This window comes from Podarcis muralis, chromosome 4, assembly GCF_964188315.1.
Source record: "Podarcis muralis chromosome 4, rPodMur119.hap1.1, whole genome shotgun sequence".
Classification (NCBI taxonomy): Eukaryota; Metazoa; Chordata; class Lepidosauria; order Squamata; family Lacertidae; genus Podarcis; species Podarcis muralis.
Window position 1 is genome coordinate 41,222,532 of NC_135658.1, and position 22,995 is coordinate 41,245,526.

The 22,995-nt window shown below is 39.5% G+C and overlaps 1 protein-coding gene across 4 annotated transcripts in view; it reads left to right on the forward strand.

Moving 5' to 3' along the window:
* EPHA6 (EPH receptor A6) overlaps positions 1-22,995 on the forward strand; it is a 365,265-nt gene that overhangs the window by 307,993 nt on the left and 34,277 nt on the right. For all 4 annotated transcript variants that reach the window (XM_077927237.1, XM_028726795.2, XM_028726794.2 and 1 more), the window contains 2 exons: positions 129-190; positions 17,696-17,905. In XM_077927237.1, coding sequence (XP_077783363.1) covers positions 129-190; positions 17,696-17,905 — 272 coding nt within the window. The remainder of the gene's footprint in view (positions 1-128; positions 191-17,695; positions 17,906-22,995) is intronic.

The following is a 22,995-nucleotide window of genomic DNA, read 5'->3' on the forward strand; positions in this document are numbered from 1 at the left end:
CTACAGAGGAGGACTGGGAAATGAGCAACATATTTTACTAATGCAAATAATCTTTTCCTAACAGCTGGAACTATAACAAACCCTTAATATACCTATAATCCTAACACATTCCTTTGCTGTCTTTGCAGGCAGACCAGTAATGATTGTGGTTGAATACATGGAGAATGGATCCCTTGACTCCTTTCTACGGGTGAGGTGTTATTTTCACAAGAAATATGAATAAAAACCATTCTAAGTAAAGATTTTGAATCATTTATCACAAATTAATTTTTGCATAATGTTATTCATGGATTTTTAGTTGGAGAAGTATTTTCCCCAGGGTGCATTTCTTAGGTACAGTGATACATTAGAGCATAGCCAGAAAAGGAGAAGATTTAGACTTAAGAATATAATTGATTTCTTCTACAAGTTCAGTCCCCATATTTAGCAAAATGTATTTCAAATGGTGTTATTATGAACAAAAAGATAAATTGAAATGCAAATGCTTTGCCATATGGCAGCTGTTCATTTTGCTCAGTCATTTAAAAATATTTCTTCGCTGAGTTTTGTTTTTGGCTTACGGAAGTATAGCACAGGTTTAGTAGCTGATTTATAATTATTTATGGCTAATTGCATTTAACAAATTGAATTAGGAACTACTGAAGTGGCTTGACTATAATGGTATTCCACTTAAGTTCAGTTGCTGGATCTAAATAAATGTCAAAAGCGTGGATAGGGAATGGCACAGAGCAGCCCCAAGACATTTTGCTGTCTGAGGTGAAGGACAAGATGGTGCTGCTCTCCCACTTCACATACAGAAGCTGCCTGAACTGGCAGCTGAATCTTACTTCAACACTGGCAACAGGATGATGTCTTTCCCCACAGTTCAGGCAGCAGGTTAGTTTAAGAAGACCAGGACATGCCTTGGGACATATAAAGCTCCAACAGAGGAGAACTGCTGTGGGGCTCAGGAGAAACATTATAAGGCTAGATGGCACTGAGCAGGTATGCAGGTACTTCTGGATTCTTTGCTGTTGCTTGAGACTCAAGTGGCTTCAGTGGCACGGAGTGCCTTCCATCAGCTTCAGCTGGTGCCCCAGCTGGACAGGCACAGCCTAACAACTGTTGTCTATACTCTGGTAACCTCTAGGTTACATTACTGTAACGTGTTATAAGCAGGGCTGCCTGTGAAGACGATCCTGAAATTTGTGCTGGTGCAGCATTCGGCAGCCATATTGCTCACCATGGTAAGACGGTTCTGCCCTGGTCCTGTCACTGATACTGGCCTGACTGCACTGGTAGCCAAATAGTTTCTAAGTCCAATTCAAAGTGCTGCTTTTGACCTATAAAGCCTTAAAAACGGCTCAGGGTGGCAATACGTCAAGGACTACCTCTCTCCATATGAACCTACACAGACCCTGAGCTCATCATCTGAGACCCTTCTTCGCATGCCTCCTCCACAAGAGGTCCAGAGGGCGGCAACACGACAATAGGCATTTCTGCAGTGGCTCCCCCTTTGTGAATGCTCTCCCCGGGGAGGTTCAGCTGGCACCTTCATTATACACCTTTAGATGCCAGGAGAAAACATTACTTTTCAACCTGGCCTTTGGCTGACTAACATCTGATACTCTCTTTAAAAAAAGTGTTGTGGGAGGGGGTATTATTGGTTTGGTTTTGCTCTTATTTTTCCTAGGTATTTTGTGTTTTTTATATTTTATTTTTATAAAGTACTCATCGTTACGCATTTGCAAATATCCACAAGATCACACTAGCCTTGCTGTATAATCGGTAGAACTTAACTAATTTTTGAAGAAGAAAAACATAATGAAGACATGTACAATAATTCATAATGTGCATTTAATACAGATCAGTTGGCATGAAATACCATTTGAAAATATTGGTGGTGGGAAATGAGTAAGCAGCAAAACAAAGTGACTATAGTGAAGCAGAAAGGGCACAGAGGTAGCTTGACAAAGAAAGAAAGAAAGAAAGAAAGAAAGAAAGAAAGAAAGAAAGAAAGAAAGATGAGTGCCTAAAATCATTTATGAAGCCTCACTGTGAAGCACTGAAGAACTGGGGCCTATGAGACAAAAACCAGAGTCATATAACAAAAAGAGGAAATGACAAAAGAATTCCTAGTGTTTAATATATTGGATTATATAGGTGGTTGGAAGGGCAGAGAGATAATGGCAAAATATGAGGCTGGATCGGAATTAATAGTACTGTTCATTTTGTAAACAGACTCGTAGATAAACTTTTTGCAAATCATGTTGCTACTTTATCTTTACTAATACCAAATGCTTCTACCTTCTGTTCATTCCTTTTTTACGACAGAAGGTTGAAGAGTTTGTATCTCATTTCACTCTAAATAGGTATATTCAGCACATAGCAAGATTTCTTTACTACATTGCCTTCCTTATGTCTGCTTCTAAAATATGACATTTATGTTTGTATTAGGAAAAGGGTAGAGTCATGAGAGAGCAGTGGTACAATAATAAGCATTAACCTCTCAGTCACATTAATTGTTTCCCTTAGTTATATGCTTCCCTTTTCTCAGTTGTGGTTTATCAGTTCAATGTCTATTGAGGTTACATGCATTCTGAAAGGAATGTAGATATTTAATCTCAGTAACATTAATACTCAGCAGATCAAAAGACTGAAAGCTCAAGATTTTAAAAGAAATCTGTTTAATTCTTTTAAAAATGTGATTTCCTTCTAGTTACTTCAAGAGTAAACTTTGAAATACCTTTGTGAGAGTACAAAAAGTACTGTATAAGTGTGTCTCTAAACCATCATAAAAGGTTAAATTTACAAGGAGTTTTTATCTAGTGATCTCAAAGGACTTCACAAAGCCCATATTTCTTCATATGTAATAATGCCTTTTTTGTAGCTTTGAGCACTTTTACAGAAATATATATAAAAGCTAGAGCTAAAAGATAAAAATCCAGAATGTGAAGAATACTCTTCAACATTTCAAGCTTCTATGCCATAATTTCTACAAATAAATCATTATTGTTCACCAGAATATTATGAGCATGACAGCATTAGCTGATTTTTGGAGGGGAATATATAATGGCATTAGATGTGGCAATTGTTCCACATATTCCCATGTAAATCCAAATTATATCAGATCTGATTTATGATTTCTTCAGCAGCTCATATTTGGGGCTTGAAAGTTCCAGGGATGCTCACATTCTTATTATATTTAGAAGTAAAGGAATAATGCTACAATACGTTGATCCTAAGATTTGTTGTACCATGTGCAAGAGCCTGGGCAGCGGAAGTATCAGGGGAGAAAATACTGGGTTGGATGGGAGAGAGATGAAGAGACAAAGTACATTCAGAAGGGAAGTTGTGCCTCTCATATTGACCCATCTGTCTAAAGCGAAGTTTATTTAACTTTTTAACTCCCTGCAACTAAACATGTTGACTTATAAGTAACAATGATTACAATAACATTTAAATCCAAGTAAATTTAGGACTATAGACTCACTTTTTTTTTTTAATTATTCCTCTATCTGATTTCAGACAACCTCCTCCCCACTGCAACCCAATAAATCACAATGTTTATAGGTCATCATGGCCATCTTGAATAAATTTCAGCTGCATAGGGGGAAGCAGAAGCATGAGGGGAAAACAGTGGTCCACTGCATGGCCTACCTTCTGCTCACACAACGTTGAACACAACACCATTATTAAGACACGTTTATTTCTCAGTCCTTTGGCATTGGAAACCTTTGGAGCCCCTGCCTTGCTCTGAAGGATTAAGGCAGTCCGTATGAGAGACCCAGCATTATCCCCCAGCAGATGGAATAGCCAAGAGGGATCAGGAGGAACTATTTGGGGGCTGCTGCATTGGCTGCCTGTGGCAGGTGTCTCATTTCTCCCTAATAGGGCTGGCTCTGAAAATGTACACTGTGGGTTAAGAGAAAATGCTTTGGCCACTTTTTTGATAGACTGCTTTGAACCTTCTTCCTGAATCCTTGCAGTCATTGGAAGAAGCCATCTTGTCTGACTTGATTGAGGCACAATGTACCAAGTAGTTTATCAGCAAATGGAGTGTGTGTGTGTGTGTGTGTGTGTGTGTGTGTGTGTGTAGTGAATCATTTAATTCATTCTGCCTGACAGACTGCATGGCTTGGATCAGCGCTCTGTATGGACATGTGTGGGGAGCTGAGCAGAAGGCTATCAAGGTTTTTTCATTGCCTATTTGTGATGTTTTCTCTGTGCTTAGAATAAGACATACCAACAGCTAGGCCTTTGGAATTATATATATATGATGTTATCAGTTGCCACATCATGACACAATGATTTTTGCTAGCATTATGGACGGATGTGTTTACAAAGTGTTTAGGCATAAAGGTGGTCATAAATAATGGGTTGTTTCACACATGTGTGTACATCATATGATTAGTCATTGAGGAATGACAGCTAAATGTGTGGAGTAGCCTCAAGAAAAGTGTTGTGTTCGAAGTGTTGTTTGGTGATATGAAAACTTTATCTAAAGTGTTAAATTTATGATAGTTCTTACGTGCAGTTTGTCATTTGATGTTGCTTGTGTGAACCAGCCTTATATTTTGCTGAAGCATCATAGTTCAACTCACTATGGCCAAGAAAGCCATTTGCACAGAGTTGCCTAACTGGATTGTATGTTCCAAATATTTTTAGTGTATCTTAGTATGTCCTAACCCAAAGAAAGAGTATTCTTTTTTAACAGCATTACACAAATAAAAGGAGGGGGAATCATAGGGACATGGTATACATTGCATATTGTATCCTGGGACAAACTAAAAGTTAACTCAGATCACACTGGAAGATGGTATAGGTTGCTGTTGTAAGTGGTATTAGTTCTTGCACAAAACCAAATTGCCCTAGACAGCATAAAAAGTATCTGGTGTAGCTGTGCCTTGCAACGGTCAAACACAGAGGGTAACGTTTTCCAGAACAGCAATATTTCAAGCACTCATACCAAAGCATAAGGTTCGAGTTGTTGTTGGCACCCATCTGTCTCAGGAGGCAATGGAAGTTACAGCGCCTGCTGTGGCTGTAGAGACCAACATGGGAGAGATGTGTTTTATTGCAGGTGAGGCAGATGAAGACTTCTGGTTGTGCTGCTACAGGTGCCCTATGGCACTTTCCATTTCTGTACAATGGCAAGTGTGTGGCAGCCAATAAAAGGATTACTAAATATTTCAATATAACTGTCTTACAATCACACCCTTTGCTTAGTGCCTTAGTCACTACTAGATCTCGCAGCTAGGTAGTTACAGGAAAGATAGATGCAGAAAATGGAAACATGGGGACAAAATGGATGTGACCTGGCAACACAGCTTAGCAGACACTTTTTCCATTCTTCTAGATTATGATATTATCTGATTTTAGTATTTAAAACAAAAGATATGTACTGCATATATCATTATTATTATTATTTATTAGATTTATAAACTGCCATTCATCAAAAGATCTCAGGTCAGTCCACAAGGAAAAAACGCAAGATAAAAGCACTAATAAATAGCCAAAACAGAAGCAACACAACAGTAACCCCCTCTGTACTATACTACTACTATATCATACAAAAAAATCCGAAGTCTCAATATTTCTAATTATTTTTGTGCAAATTAATAAAAAAGCAAAGGTTCTGTCACTTTATGAATTGTATTACTAATGTTTACTATTTGTGTACAGCGTGTTCTGGTTTTTAAAGGGGCACTGCGGCTGTTTTATATCAAGGTATAAATCCAGAGAACCTTATTGCATTTGGGTAAAATAACAGATTGTTGCAGAAGTACTCCTTTTATTGTTGACATGTACTTCAGAACTTAGTAGTGTAAAGCACCATAATAAGTTTTGTTTCATTTCTGTGGTACATTAACAAAAGACAATACAGCAGAGTAAAAGACCAAAACATATTACCAAACTTAAATTCCTAAAGGCAAGTCCAAAATAGGCCAAGGGAGGGAAGTGAAAAATATTTTCTGTGGGAAAGAAATGTCAGGATATATTGCTCTTTGAAGAAGCAGCCATTATATAATTCCCAGTACAGCCTTGCCATTAACCTTATCCTTTCTGTCAGTTAGAGGTTAGATGCTGCAGCCGAAGCTCATGTTAAATAATGTTGGGAAAGGAGACGAGAGTTCCATAAAATGAAGTCATAAAGTGTGTGCTATAAATCCATCTAACATATCCTCTCCAGTCAGAGTTCATTTTGGGTGGAGGAGACCCACATGACTCTGCAAAGTTTAATAGCTCCCATCTTTATTTGTCTGCTGTAAAAGATGCTAAAAATGAGCTTGTTCTCATTCTTGCTCGCTCTCTCACTCTCATGCAGCATGCACACATGCCATCTTTAGCAGGCTTTGCAACAAAGTTGTAGAATGAAACCAGGGGCGTAGCAAGGGGTGTGTGGTAGGTGTGGTCTGCCTCGGGTGTCCCACTGAGGGGGTGACAAAATGGTGGGCGGCACTCACCGTGAGGCCTGCAGCGCACCCAAGTCACACGTTTCTCCTGGGAGTGACGTGGTGGCATGAGCGCCCGCAGGCTCCACTGTGCCCCAAACAGTCCGCCTGTTGCCTCCCCCTCAGCTGTAGGGCAGCTGAGTGGAAGGAGGCAGGCAGACTCCTCGGTGCGCCCGTGGACGACTGGTCCCGCCCCCATGGGCAGCTGGACCCACCCCAGGCACCCAATCGGCTTCCTCCACTGCGGAACAAAACCTCCCCATTTTATTTACTTGTTTTACTTATTTTGCATATATGTGTTTCTGTTACATGAGGGACCTGAATAGTGATTTGACAAATACTTCCTCTCCAAATTCGTATTCTGGTAGATCACCATCCCTCCGAGGTAATATTTTCTTAACAGTTATCTTACACATTTTTTAGTTGTTGCTTCAGGATTATTCTCTATCTCCTGTATTTGATAAGCTTTGTCAGTTTGTGATGTTTCACATTACATGGCTCAGTGTCTCTTACACTACTAGAGATAACTGTGTTTTCAGCTAACAATTATAAACAACTGAGTTGTTACAAAGAACATGTTTCTTATACAGTGGTACCTCGCAAGACGAATGCCTCGCAAGACAAAAAACTCGCTAGACGAAAGGGTTTTTTGTTTTTTGAGCTGCTTCGCAAGACGATTTCCCCTATGGGCTTGCTTCGCAAGACGGAAACCTTTTTTTGAGGTTTTTAAAGACTTTGGTGATTTTTGAAGCTTTTCCAAAACTTTCCCGACACCGTGCTTCGCAAGACGAAAAAAATCGCAAGACGACAAAACTCGCGGAATGAATTAATTTCGTCTTGCGAGGCACCACTGTAGTATTATTTATAAAATGTGTATACTGCCCTGAATCTGTAGATCTCAGGGCATACCATAGCTCAGACTCTCTTGCCCAGGTGAATAACCTGCCTGCTGGCTTCTCATTGAATAAAGGCTTATTGTCACAATTATACTATGGCAGCTTACCTGGTCACAGGGTAGGCAACTGTTGCAGCCCATCGTGGGCTCCCCCCCCCTCCCCAGGAGCAATGCCAGGGGGGCGCTAGGTGGCCAATTGTGGGGAATTCCTAGGCCGGCAACTGAAGATTGATGGGCTTTCTCACCACTGGCTTATTTTTGAATCCTGGCCAATCCGGCTAGACCAGGTGGGAGGGGCTTGGTCCCAATATAGGCAGCCAAACCCTGGGACTGCTGTTGGCCAAAGAATAGTCAATAAATTATGTGAAATCAGGACCTAAAGGAAGAAATAGGTAAAAGCGGCTGGGAAAGTCCTATTTAATTCAATTCACATATAGGAGTAGACCATAGATGGCATATATATATCCAATTATACTAAGTCAGAGCATTAAAACATTAATACAGTGATACCTCTAGTGATGAACTTAATTCGTTCTGGAGGTCCGTTTATTAACTTGAAACCATTCTTAACCTGAGGTACCACTTTAGCTAATGGGGCCTCCCACTGCCACTGTGCCACCGCCGCCATGCGATTTATAGTCTCATTCTGAGGTAAAGTTCTTAACCCGAGGTACTTCTTCCATCTTAGCGGAGTCTAAAGTGTTTGTAACCTGAGGTGTTTATAACCTGAGGTACCACTGTACTTACCTACCTGCAGTAAACTTATCCTGCTTCCACCTGTGGTGGACTTGCTCCCACATTAAGCAGTTTTGAGTGAAGCAGATACCATAGCATGACAGTTGATGGAACTGCATTCACATGTAGCTTAGCTCTCTATGTATGTAGGGAAAACTAAAGACTTCGTTAACATTCTTATTTAAAGCATTCCCGTTAACAATAGTCATCCATTAGCAATCACTGGGAGGAGACCTGCTGTTACACTGGTTTCAGCTGCTATGTTTAGTGCTTTAATGGGGAAATTAACAAAGACAGGGCACACAAAAAGTACACACAATTTTTGTGACATTGCTTTTATTTCATACTAGCAACTTTCTACTTGGCATTGCTCAGGAATTCTAAGAAACCAGAAGATCAATTGTTATAGTCATTGCAGTTTTTAAAGGTTCAGTACATCATTATGATTCAGAAAGTTTTCCAATTGTATCCAAACATAAGACGAAAACCTACTTCTTCGTGCTAGGAACCATAATGCAAAATTTAGTTAAAATAAGTGCGGATAGTATGCTCTCTCTCAAGCGTGATTTAAAACCCCAAATGCAGACACTATCACATGGCATAAGTTAAATGCCATAACACAAGCCAGGGTCAGCATGCTAGTTGTTTGCCAATACTCTTGTTTTTCAGTCCCAGGTAGAGGACTAAACTAGAAGGCAGGAGGGGAGCAACAGTACACAGCTGGTTGGCTTTATTGGTCACAAGCTGTGCAGGCAAGCCTAGTTTAGATGCTCTTTAACTCTATAGAGTAGGTCTGGATGTTCTGGAAAAAGTAAATTCTCTACCGCAGTTGCTATTGTACTGAGCAAAGTATTGATTGATCTTTTCTTTAATGGTGCCAGTCCAGGCTGGAGGCCTGATTGAATCAGCAGAGTCTGGAAATCAAACTGTTACGGAAAAAGTATTTGTTTTAAAAACATGTACAAAAACTTGGTCCAGCAGCCTTTCAGCCTTTGGAAATTTGCTACACAGCTATTTCAGGGTGTGCAGTGGGTGAGGGTGTTCTACCATCAGCCTTTTATAAAAAAAACTCCAGTCAAATACTTTGTTGTAGATACTGAGAGTCAAGATACATTTGTGCAGGTCAATGACATTTTTTGTTGTTTTGTCCTAACTTTAACATGTTCTCTGTAGTGATCAGTTTGAACACTGAGCAAGTTTATAGCTTAGAGAGTAATATATGAGCTCTCTCCTGGTCTTCCTGAAGCAGAGACAGCCCTGCTGACATGTAGACAACATTCCTTTCTCCACATGAGCAGGGGTGCAGCTTCTTCGATCTCTGTTTTGTGTGGATTCCTTGTAATATTATACTGTGGTGTGGGCACAATGGCAGCAGTGGTTCTTCCCACCGCTCTGGAGCAACATTAGAAGCTCCAGGAGTCAGGACACATGAGAAAAGCCTACACTTGGGCTCGTGCATCACTCGTCTGGCAAGTGGTCAAGGGATGAGCCATAGCATGGGTTACTCCCACTGTTTGCTTATTTATATTTACAATATTTTCACCCCATCCTTCAAGTTGAAAAAAGGCTTCCAGAAGAGGAATCAGACAATACCTGTCTTCAGCTCACGGTCTAAACGGCATGATACAAAAGGAAAAGGGGCTGAGAATGACTCAGGCACTATTTACTGAGGCCCATCCACACTTTTGCTTTTTCCTCAACTTTTCCCCAGATTAACCTGCTGTTTACCACTGAATTGGAAGAAACCCCAATCAGTTTTTCTGCAGATTGACCACTCTGATCTATGTCTAGAACAAGAGGAAAACCTCTTAGACCCATTCTTTCTAGGCATGGAACAAGTGGAAGTGTGGACAGGCCCTTAGAGGCAATGTTCTTATAGTGACCAGCAGGAATGATAAGAGTTCAAGGAGAGAAAGAGGCAAAGGTTACTGGTCTTTTAGCTGAACTAGTGGGATGGCTGCTGCTAGATAAGTAGTGGGTAGGAGGTGACCCTGGTGGAATTGAGTGGTGTTTGGTTTGGTCTGTTTCCAGCAGAGTCAGTGGGAAAGCACTGCTGTCCCATCCCTCCCTCTTTTTTCATCTATTTTTCATCTTCCCCTAATATTTCAAGGCATTCCTACACCAACAAATTTTGAATGCACAGAAAGCTGCCCTACATATCCACATCAAGTGGTAGAATTTTGGGCTGCATTGCTTCAGACTCTGCTGGTAGGACTTCATATTTTTAAATGAACACATAAAAAGCTTCCTTTATGTAGGAAACTAGCGCATCAGGCAGAGAGGATACATGAAAATCCTTTCCCCTGATGAGTAGGTGTTGCCCTACAAGGAGTTTTTTATATGGGTAATTATTTTAAAAATTGCCCCACCTGCAGCCTCAAGTGATCCAGTTGTTAATTGTACCACCTTGTGTAGAAGGGTTCTTTGAATAAATAAAACATTCCCAATAACATCTTAATTAACCATTCCAACTGTATCCTAAGCAAAGGTATGAACTTGCCCAGGTATTTTCATAATTAAAAAGGGATTGGTGTCAGTTAAGTATCAGTATTCATATCTTTATGTTCCATTATGTTGTTCTGCAAGAAACTTTGTTCCCCACACCCATGGTTCAGTTCTCACAGTTAAAGGCAATGAATACATAAATCAAAGTATAGGCTGTGGAAGTGTGAACGTTATGCACTTCTGATTTTCTATAATTAAAGATTGAAGTGGGACTTGCAGGTCTGAGTCAGATTTTGTTTTTTGGGTGTAAAATGGTTTCTTCTCTGGAACACTTTAAGAGCAAAGTTCTGCTGCAGAAGGAACAGCTTCCACTGGGGAAGCTTGATTTGTTGCCCATAATACTTTATGCAGTGTTCTGTAACTGGACTGGAATATTTCTTGAGTCAAGTTTTGCAAACGGCATCAGATGCTGAATATAAAACAATTTCTCTCATGTGCATTGGATGGGCAGCATAAATGTGCAACCAGCCAGGCATTAGATATACTTTTGGCTGTCAAGGATAGTTTATTTGGCAAAGCTATTAAAGACTGTTTAGAATTTGATGGAACAGTGCTCTGGATAAATTCACTCTGGTTTGAATTGTTACAGAGGCTGATAAACATCCTCAGCAGCCAACTGGGAATTGTATCAAAAGTACTTCTTGTGTTAACCCCTGAGAGTCGGAATAAGCCCTAGATAACAACCCTGAGTCACTTAAATACTTGGGGGAAATTGCATCTTCCCTCTTGAGACAAATAAAACAAAAAAGAAGAGGCAATTGCCAGAGGATATCTATATCAAGATGTGTATCTATTCTGAGTTTATTTGCATAGAGAGTCAAGTATATGAAGAAAAGCTGTATGAGTTGTTATGGGATCACAGTTGATGTCTGAGGAACATTGGGATGTAGGGCTGATGAGAGAATCAAGGCCTGTGGTAGTTGAGGCCTAATAAATTGTGGCGCCTGTCTTTTTAAAGTGGTTTTAAATTAGGGCTGTGTGTATGATGTATGTGGAGATGTGTAGAGGGGAATCAGAATGTGGCAGCAGGGACAGAGTTCAGCTGCCCAAGAATCCTGGACTTCTTACTTTTTAAAAAAAGCAAGATTCTAGCTCTTATGGCTTCATAGATATAACTGAAAGTGGTGGGCAATATCTGCTGAAACATCTGAACCCACATGGTTTGTGGAATAAGATTTCCAGTAGTTGGGACACCACAGCTTCATTTACTTTTTTATCACCATGCATGAGTAGCAGAACCTAGAAAAAATATGCAATATAGTAAACTGTATGATTATTTATGCCATTTGAGAGTAATTTTGATTAATTCCATAGTTTCTATAGGTTCAATTATTTAAGGACATAGGAAGCTGCTTTATATTGAGTCAGGCCATCGATCCATCTAACTCAGTATTGTCAATACAGTGGTACCTCGGGTTACATATGCTTCGGGTTACATACACTTCAGGTTACAGACTCCGCTAACCCAGTAATAGTGCTTCAGGTTAAGAACTTTGTTTCAGGATAAGAACAGAAATTGTGCTCTGACGGCCTGGCGGCAGCAGGACGCCCCATTAGCTAAAGTGGTGCTTCAGGTTAAGAACAGTTTCAGGTTAAGAACGGACCTCCAGAACAAATTAAGTACTTAACCCGAGGTACCACTGTACTGTCTGGTAGCTGCTTTCTAGTATTTCAGACAGGGAACATTCCCCACCCTACTTGAAGATGCCTAGGATTGAATCAGGGACCTTTTTTCATGCAGATGCTCTGCTACTGAGCCACTGAAACCCTGCTGCAGAATATATTTTTTGAGCCTTGTACAGTTCCATTAACTTCTATTTGTAGATCAGGTACGTCCAACTCCCAAGAGACAGCAATCTACTCCCACTATTAAATAAACTGGCAGTGGTCTACCCATTGTCATTGCCATATGTTGTTGATCTTTTTTTTGGGAAGCGGTGGTCATGTTGATCTTTTGGGGAGGATGCCCCAGAGTTGTTAAGCTTTTTTGGGGGAGGGTGCCCCAGAGTTGTTGAGCTTTTAAGGGGGATCGATCAGGAGCATCCCGGAGATCCCGCGATCTACCTGGAACACCCCCACAATCTACTGGTAGATTGCAATCTACCTGTTGGACATGCCTGTTGTAGATACATGCTCAGTAATAACTCCACAGCCAAGACATTTGACAGTTGTCTTGTCTGCCAGCTTCTGTAAGAATGCGCAACCTTTCCTTTAGTCTGGAAGTCAGCTCTTGACCACACTTATTAAACCTTGTTCTGAAGTCAACACTAGTATTTTTATTAGTGGGCAAGATGCTCCTTGAAGGCAATTTATAGTCACAGTTTCGGGCCAAACTACACCTGTGTGAGAGACAGAAAATATTGTCCCAGCCCCCAAGCAGAGGAAATGTGGCCTTTGAGCGTGGGACGTGCATCCCTGCAATAACAGATAATTATTTGACGCAAAAACAGCCAAAAGGAAAACTGCACTATTGAAAGATATTGAGGGAATAAAGGTAGCACAGGAAACAGTATTGAGAAGCTTTGCAGACTACGTTGCTTACGGATTAGTGTGGGTGTAGCATGACATGATCTGGAAAGTCAAGTGTGTGAGAAATAAAGGTATCACTTAGAAGCAGAACATATGGAATAAGGACAGGATAAAATCACACGCTATAGGCAAGTGTGAAATGCTGAAGTACTTGAAGATGGGGGAAAGATATATTTCAAATGTTATGCAGTAGCAATAATCATAGAGGTTTGGAGCGACAAGAATGTGGCAAAGAACATTTTGAAGTACTTGTTTGGAAATATATTACTAAATTATGACTGTCTTGCTACGGTCAAGAAAAGACAAGAAGCAGTCTGAATTTTCTTAAGGTGAAGGACACATTTCTATAATCCTTTCTTTGACCTTTGAAAGCTACCATATCCTCAAAGCAGTATTGTATCCTCACTCCTATCTGACATGTGTATCCCATGAGGTAGTGCTGGGGAAGAGAGGTTGCTGTTCAACCCTATACTATGTCCAGTTGGTCAATAATCTCTTTTGCACATTGGGTTTATTCCTGGGACTGGCTTTGCTTTGGAATGCTGACGTAGCAGCTGTGGCCAGGAATGCAATGCTTTTGCACAGTTTCAGTTAATATGGCAGCTGCTCCCCTTCTTGGATAAAACAGATCTGACTACCACATATGTCTCAGTCACACCTAGACTGGATCACTGGAACACATGGGGCTACTGTTAAAAGTGTCTGAAAATGTTAGCCAGTGCAAAATGCAATGGCTACATTGAAATCTGAAGCCCATTTTTCAGAGCATACTACTGTATTATGATTTTGTTTCATCTGCATTGACTTCCGGTTCATTTCCAGACTCATTTAAAGTGCTGGTTCTTAACTGCCAAGGCCTCAATGGTTATGGATCAGGAAATTTGCCACTCTCTATGCACAATATCTCAACTGCACCCCCAGAGGCTTGGAAACAGGGCCTTCTGTTGTATTGACAGATTGTGCAGCTCACTCCCTCTCACTTTAGGCAAGACCTTTTTTCTTTAGGAACCTAGGAAAATGCCTTATACTAAGTCAAGCCATTGGTCCATCTAGCTCAGTGCTACCCATACCAACTGAGCTATCACCTTTCCCATAATTTCACTTAATTTTTTAGTTTAAAATGCTTAACTCCCCTGTGGATCAAGCTGTGTTTGGTTCTGCTTCTTTTTTTGTATTTAAATCAATTTTATTAGAAGCCATATGAATTGTAAGTTTGTTTGCAGCTCAAAAATTATATAAATAACCTTATAAGATAGATAAACTTTTATGCAACGTTGCCAGATGGCAGCATTTCACTCCTCATAAGTGCATTCCAATTAATAAATACCCCAAAAGGAATCCGTATGAATCTGTATGATCTATTATTTCACTTGCTTCCTTCTACAAAATTGGTGTTGATTTGTTTGTTTATTACTGATAGAGATTTTCAGTAATGACAGACAATGATACCCTTCCTAAATTATATCCATGTAGCATTTTTTTAATATCAAAATTTAAAATTTAGTAACTTTTACTTCCTGGAATTCAGCTTTATACCAGAAAGGACCTGGAGACCCAGTGAGACCTGAATATGGTCCTGATGCAGGGAGGAAAAATAGAGAAGAGTCACAAGATGTAAATTTACTTGCACACTGCATTAAAGCAGGTGCGTTGACTAAATGAAAACATGCCATTTTTTTATTCCAGCAGCCATTTGAATAGAAGACTGGTTTTATAGTTTTAGCCGATTTTTACCTTTTCTGTATTTTATCTCTTGTACACCACTTGGAGGCCATAGTAGTTAAGCAATATATAAATTGTTTAAATAAACAAAAATAAGAAATAAAAATATTTGTACCATGCCAAGTAATTAATTTGAACTACTTGTTATTGGCATGTCTGAAACTGTAGTTAAGAAGTCAGTAGTAAGATCTGAAGAATTATTATTTGTTCAAGTGAAAGAAAAATGCCTACTGTGTTAAAATTGCTGTTTAAACTGTCTGCACTCCTGAGTCTTCATACTGTGAGTCACTTTAAGTTCCCTTGCCAACCATCTTAAATGGGAAGGAGAAGTGTTTCAGCTGCCGGGTATATTACAGAAACTTCAGAAAGTGTATTCTCTCTCTTCTTTATTAATCTGTGCATTTGTCCTCCAATAATTTATGTATGAAATATGTTTCTGTTGGTGACATTGTGCCTATGACTTAGTTGAATAGCCACCATGGTCTTCAAAATGTGTATTTTAACTTACAGCAAAATCATATGAACCCTTTTTCAGAAGTCTCATTGTGTCCCAATTACTCCATAGTAGATGTGCTTAGGATTGCACTAGGAGCCACTTCCCTCATTCCTGACAAAAAAAACTCTTCGTATTTCCATTATGGATTGTTCACATTTTTTCCATAACTTTTGTAGGATTTCTGAAATCACATGGTAAATTTTCCTCTCAGAGCTGTAACTTGCCTTTCAAACAGGATAGAAAAAGGAGAGAGCCTCTAGAGCACGCATGTCCAAAGTCTGTTTTGGGGGCCTAATCCAGCCTGTTGGTCAGTATCCTGAAAAAAGGTCAACAACTTTGGTTGGCCCTTCACTTCATCACATCTGGCCCTCTTTGAAAGAAGTTCCTAGAGCAAGGATGGGACATCTATAGTTCTCCAGATGTCATTGGACTCCAGTTCTCATCAGCTCTAGCCAGAATGGTCAATGATCAGAGATGATGGGAATTATAGTGCAACAGCTCATGGAGAGCAACAGGTTCCACACCACATAATTAGAGTAACAAATTGGTATTGAATATATCAAATGATACAAATGATATCAAAGATGAGAATGAAGTGACATAACATCAAAAGCAGGAAAAGTTAATTGATGAAATACACTTCAAATTGTACAATAACAATCAGGCTTGAATGCTGATTACTAGAAGACAGCACACAACAATTCAATTTATAAGCTTCAAAAAAAGAGGGGCTGATGGGTAGGTGGCTTGTAAGAACGAATTTCCAATCAGAATTTCAGCAATCCATATAGCATGATCTACAGACTGCTATATGCTAGAAGAAGCTTCCTCAACCTCAGCCCTCCAGATGTTTTGAGACTACAATTCCCATCATCCCTGACCACTAGTCCTGCTAGCTAGGGATCATGGGAGTTGTAGGCCAAAAACATCTGGAGGGCCGAGGTTGAGGAAGTCTGTGCTAGAACAACTTCAGTAAAGGTTCTGTAGCTTCCCAGTGCTAGCAACCCCAGACTATTTCTTAAAGCATATTTTGTAATATTATAAAATATAAAATTAACTGCATCTAAAAGTTAGAAAATGCAGAGTATTGTGCCAGGCTTACATATATGTACACCTGTTACTTAAATTTTTAAACCAGTAGTTAAAAAAAAAACCCATTGCCATCTGTTGCTGTAATGTGTTAAGTGGCCTGCATAAGATTGTGGGTTTTGCAGGCAAAAGGATATAAACATTTTTTTTTTTTTACTGATTATCCAATCTTAAAGTCATGATTTTATTTCAAGTACTTTTGAAGGCAATTCTTGAGCCAGGACTTTTCTGTCCAAAAATGGATTAGTAATATGAAGAGCTAATATTTCTTATTTGGGTTATCTTTTCTACATTATTTCCATAGAGACATTCTAAGTAGCTAACCTTGGAGAAGAGTGTATCTATTCTTAGGATTTTTTCCTCTAATTTCCTCAGTATTCATCTTTAATTAAAGATTGTTGTCACAGGATTAGGCAAGAGATAGCTACTAATTTAGCACATAGCATTTTCATTCATGTGTTACCACAATCTTATTTGACAGACATAGTAGTGTAATTTGTAAGAGCTTGTTTATATAACAGATATGTCTATCATTACTTTGGAACTGGTTGCTAGACATTGAGCTGTAAATATTGTGGATTGGTCCCTTGTCTGGCTCTAAAAAGAGGAGCGCATCAGATTTAACTGTGAAGGCTAGGGGAATTACAGTGAAATGGTGATGTAAGTCATTCACGGTTTAGGACCACAGTTCTTGTAAGACTGTCTGTCTCCATATGTACCTACCCAAATACGAATGGAGGGCCACCATTTTAGGTGTAGGTACTGCCACCAAGGTACTGCCACCATTTTAAGTGTAAGAAGTAGGTACCAGAGAATGGGCCATCTCAGTGGTGGCACTCCATTGTGGGAAATGCTACAAATGTGAAAAAAGTTCAAAGACCCAAAAGTCAATGGGGATAATTAAATAAATTACCGTATATACTGGAGTATAAGCCAACCCAAATATAAGCCGAGGCTCCTAATTTTACCACAAAAAACTGGGAAAACTTATTGACTCGAGTATAAGCTGGTTCACCACACCACAAACCTGGTGGTGGCGGCAGCAGCAAAGGCCGAGGAGGAAGGAGCAGCCCGAAAGGAACATCACTCGAGTATAAGCCGAGGGGGGCTTTTTCAGCATAAAAAATGGGCTGAAAAAGCCAGCTTATACTCAAGTATATACGGTATATGGGGAAGTGTGCCTGGATTAGCAAATTGTGGTTAGGCATTTGTGCAATGTAAACTGAAGAAAGTTGAGTTAAACTTGAAAATGTAAATGTTCTTGGAGCTGACAATCTACCTTCCTTGCAGAAGCATGATGGCCACTTCACAGTTATCCAGCTAGTTGGCATGCTACGTGGAATTGCTTCTGGCATGAAATACCTCTCAGATATGGGCTACGTACATAGAGACTTGGCAGCTCGTAATATTTTGGTCAACAGTAATCTCATGTGTAAAGTCTCTGATTTTGGATTATCGCGGGTATTAGAGGATGACCCTGAAGCAGCTTATACAACAAGTGTAAGTTTCTTTTTTATTTCTAATACAAAAAGACAATTGATGCAAGATTTGTATTTCTCATTTTCTTTTTACAGTAATTCTTAACTTCTGTCTCGATAATGTTTAGATTGGATGCTTCTTGTATTAAGCTATGTTTGTGACTTGTTATCTTTACTGCAAAATGGGATGTTTCAAATGCCATTTTCTTTATCACGAAAGTACATCCTAAGAAGGTCCCTACTCCCATCTAGCCAATTTTATTTTGCTCTTTTCATTTTCTAGGGCCAGAGTTCCCCATAACCTGAATTTATCTGTGATAATTGGAATTTTATTTTTGAACTACATAAACTTACTATCTAGATATTATTATTTCATATCCTAGAATCACCACAATAACAAAGCAGTGAAACGCTTGTGCTTCCATTATTTAGGCATGATTAGGTTTATTTCAGATATCTTTTAAATTTGGAAATAAGGAATTACCTGAGCACGATGTCGTTCATGCATTAGTTTGGTAATTCAAATTTTCCCTCCGATTCACCTTGATTCTATTTGTTGGAATATTACCTAATAACTTATGTAATGTTGTTCCTTCATTTTTTTTATATGAAGGCATGCAGTACTGTAGAAAACTGGGGTAGGTCATGGATGCATCTTAATGGAAACTCACTCTAGCATTCCCAAAGACTCTGCAACTAGGTTTATAATTCATACCTATACTATGTATGAAAATTTCATTTCTTTTGTTAGAATTGTAGTACCAAGAATGGTCATGGTGATATAAGTTTGGGGGAGGGAAACCCCCTAAACCCAAGAAATTAATGGCTGTCAGAATCTATGTAATATTTGGAGTATTAAAGGGAAGATTCCAGGCCACTGGAAAAATACAGGCTAAGCTTCCTTTCTAGGCCAGGGCCTCACCTGGAATAGAGTGATTAACGTGTCAAAAGGTGTTGATGACCAGCATCCAAGAGGAATCCTTGAGCCTGGGCAGATCCAAGCAGGGGTGTGTGGGGAAAGAGAAGACCAGAACCATCTTGACAGACTGGCTGAAGGGAGGCTGGAGAGATGCCTTGGACTTGAGTGCTGCACTGCTGTGGGGAACAAGCCTCTCTGACTATGCTGTAAGATCTGAACTCCCTCCATATAAATCCAGGTGTAAATAAAATATGTGAATAAATCATATTTCGTAAAGCCCCAACAGCCTCCACCTCATCTTGATTCTCAGCGGAAACATGACCCCAGGATGAGTGCCTGGAACCCCACTAGAATCTTGCTACTGCTCAGCTGAGGTTGGGGATTGGCGTGTCGCCTTTGTAACAGTATATTCCAAGGTGCTCTGTAACCCTATGTTTTAGATTCTGAAGCCTTGCTCATTTCTATGGGATAAATGCATAACTGAATACAGCAGTATAGGGAATTTACTTGTTCCTTATAGGCATGTGGGCTGTGTACTTTTACACAGCTCCCCCAACCTTCAGGGGCTTTTCTATTTAACTGCAATACAGAACACAGATCTGCATGCCTGTTGTGCACTCAGATCTGATCTGGATTCAGTTGAAATCAATGGGGAACCTTTTAAGGCAATACAGGTATGAAGGGGGCGACATGACTACATGCCTCTTTTCTTTTGGCAAGGCACTTTAAGGCTGCCTGTTCTGGTGCTACCCATGGCTAGTTATTGCAAGGCACTTGTGGTATGATATGCTCAGGGTCTGCCTGCCCTGGGCGTGCAGGGAACAGGAGGTTCCCAGAGAAGGCACTCTCAAGTTTCCAGGCAAGGCAAGAGGCACTGCCGAATACATTGTAAAATGTAAGATGGTTTAGAACTGTTTTACCAAAAGGCGCTTTCTAAACAGCAAAAGAACAATATACCAACACTATGAAGACAACTATGTCTACACTGTCCAAAAATAATTGCCTGTGGAAGGCAGCGAATGCATTCTATGCCTGCGTGTGTACACACTTTGTGTTTGGAGAACTCTTACCTGTAAGACACCTCCCCCAAATGCCCAATCAACTAGTGGATTAATAGTCACCCTCATCATCAATCCACACTATTTGTTTTTGAAAACTGCAACCTCTAAATTGCAATATTGGCCATGCTGCAAGTGCTGTGTTTTTAAATGCTTTGCATCAACCACACATTCTTCAAACTCCTTAGAGCCTGTTCAGTTATAATAAATACAAATATCTGCTCACAGAAGAGGTCTAATCACATATAAGCAGTGTAAAATTAGAAAGTAATCATAACTTCTCATTTAAAAAAAAACTGCACAAGATCTCTCAAGCCATAATTTTTGCTTATTACAACCTATGAACTTGTTTTTAATCTAATAAGAGTTCCGGAGCAGGTTAGAAAGTGCTTGATTTAAAGCACTGCCATTAGGGTGGGTGTGTTGTGGCGTGTTTTTTAAAAAGGCTGCTGCATGCCTTTAAAAAGCTACCTGAAAGGCAACTTTTCCCAGCATAGAGATGCAGAAACTGGAAAAACTTCATCTGTTACATTTCCCCCATCATGCTGTTTCTAAAGCCGTAGGAGCCAATGCAGAATAAAAGATAACAACCATAGAGAAAGCAGATATCTAAGGAAGGAGACGTGATGCAAGATAGCCCAGTTGAGAACTAAGAAAGGAAGGACTTGGATGTAGCCTATCTTTCTAGTCATATTTCCATACACATTGGCTCCATTTGGTGGGTTAACTGCTAATATTTATTCTGTTTCTTTAGAAACCAGAAAGTGTTTATGGACCTCATATTGAGTTTTATGGAAATAAGAGATAATTCTCTGCCTGATGTCACTGAAGGCAAGACTTGTTTTAGAATATTAAAACAAAAGAGAAAGACTTACAAGCTAGTAACATTTTACCTGTGGCACTTGTGTGTCAGGAATGGATAAGGAAACATCCAAGATAACTGACAAATATGTTTTTCCCCATCAAAACACTGTTAATGTATACTGGAAGTTGCCAGGACAACAGCCACAAACACAGTGACATATCTATTTTATGAACAGAAAGAAACTCTTATCAATACATAGAGAATATAAGTTCTGTTCAGGGAAGTTTTTAATGTATGATATTTTAGTGGGGTTTTTGGTTTCTATGGAAGCCGCCCAGAGTGGCTGGGGAAACCCAGCCAGATGGGCGGGGTACAAATAATAAATTATTATTATTATTATTATTATTATTATTATTATTATTGAACCTTCCATGGTTTATCAAAATTCCTGCATTCTAAGAAGTAGATTAATTTCCTCTGTCACAGTGTTTGTTCCATCTACAAAGATGAATAATGGCTGGTTCACATTGTCACCAAACTTGGTGTTCTCTGGTGCAATAATGCAGCAAACATTTCTTTTGCTTTCTAAAAATTAAATTTGCATACAGTATCTTATCCAAATTATCTATATGTGTTTCCTCCCAAATGCAGGACATAGCATGTCATGTCGTAGTAAACACATAGTCTGATTCACGTGATTCTTGAAAAAGTAGAGAAGGATCTGTGAATTGGGAATATAGCTGTAGCCTATTATATTGCATGCAGAATAGAAGTTGCTCATACATACCCACTACCCTGCCATATGTTGAAGATTCCCATTAGAACAAGTGCCAAAATTGGCTTTTGGGGGAGCAATCCTGATTTTTCCTATCAGTACTTAACAGCCACTACTGGATCATTGTCAAAAGCTCAGTTGCACTTTCTTGCAAGCTTGTTAATTCAATGTACAACCTACCACATGCTGCATCTAAGTATTCAGAATGACAGTTTTATGTTAACAGCAGATTAACATGTTTACAAATCCATCATTTCAGTGTGCTCTATGTGAGCATTAATGAGATGGTTGCTTTTCTTTTCCAACTAGCCTGATTTCCCAGCTAGTCTTTCTATAAAGCCGGGGTGGCTAATCTGTGGCCTTCCAGATGTTTCTGAATTACAACTAGTATCAACCCCAGAAGCATGGCCAGTGACCACAGATGATTCAAGTTTTGATCAGCAACATCTGGAAGGCCACAGATTTGACACCCCTGCCATATAGTTTCTGTACTGGGTCTTTTCCTGCCGCATTGAAAATGTGATATGCAGTACAATCCTATTCATGTTTACTCTAGTAAGCCCCTTTGAGTTTAGTCGTTTAGTCGTGTCTGACTCTTCGCGACCCCGTGGACCAGAGCACGAAGTAAGTGGGACTTACTTCCAGGTAAATGTGTATAGGATTGCAGCTGTGATGCAGCAGAATGATCTCCAAGGCTGGGTTTACCTGTCACTAATTTTTATTGTGATGAACTTATATTAATTTAGAATAATGTTCATTATTAACCTTTCTGTCTAGCATTCTATAAAATTTTGGCTTGAATATATAAATACTAATATAGTCACTGTCAGAACTGCTTTTGCAAGCATCTGCCGCATGTATAGAACACCAAACCAATTAGTCTTTTGCTGTGTATGCACTATATGTACCTTTAAAGCACATTATTTCCTTCAAATAATTCTGGGCACTGTAGTATACCCCTCACAGAGTTACAATTCCCAGAAACCCTTAAATACGAGAATTCTTTGAAAGGAAAAACATGCTTTGGATAGCCTTTAAAAATGTAGTGTGTATGTGTCCTGTGATAGGGTTGCATACTAAAATGACATGCAGAACTTATAGTGTAAACTGATCACCAATATCAAACATCTGCAATCATTTTTCTTATTGCTGCTGACCTTCTTCAAGCTTATGCTTGCCATTCACACTAAAGTCCCTCCACAAATATGTTTGACCAAGTACCTGGTTCTACACAGTTCAGTACCACATTAAATAATAAAAATGAGAACACACAGAAAGCCATAAAGATTAATATTTTAAGATCACCACACCTGTTGTTTTGAATGACTAGTTGTGCTGGAATGCGAATCAGGATGCATGGCAATGGTGAATTGAAGCTGAGGCAATGGGACACATTTAGTTTAAATCCTTGATTCCTGATCTAGTAACTGATACCTGCAAACTTTCTTTGGGTCAGGGGATATCTAAAAATAAGTGATGCTGGCACACCAATATTGACAAGGTAGTAAATTCATATGATCGATTTCACAGAATTAGAAACATAGCAAGCATGCTG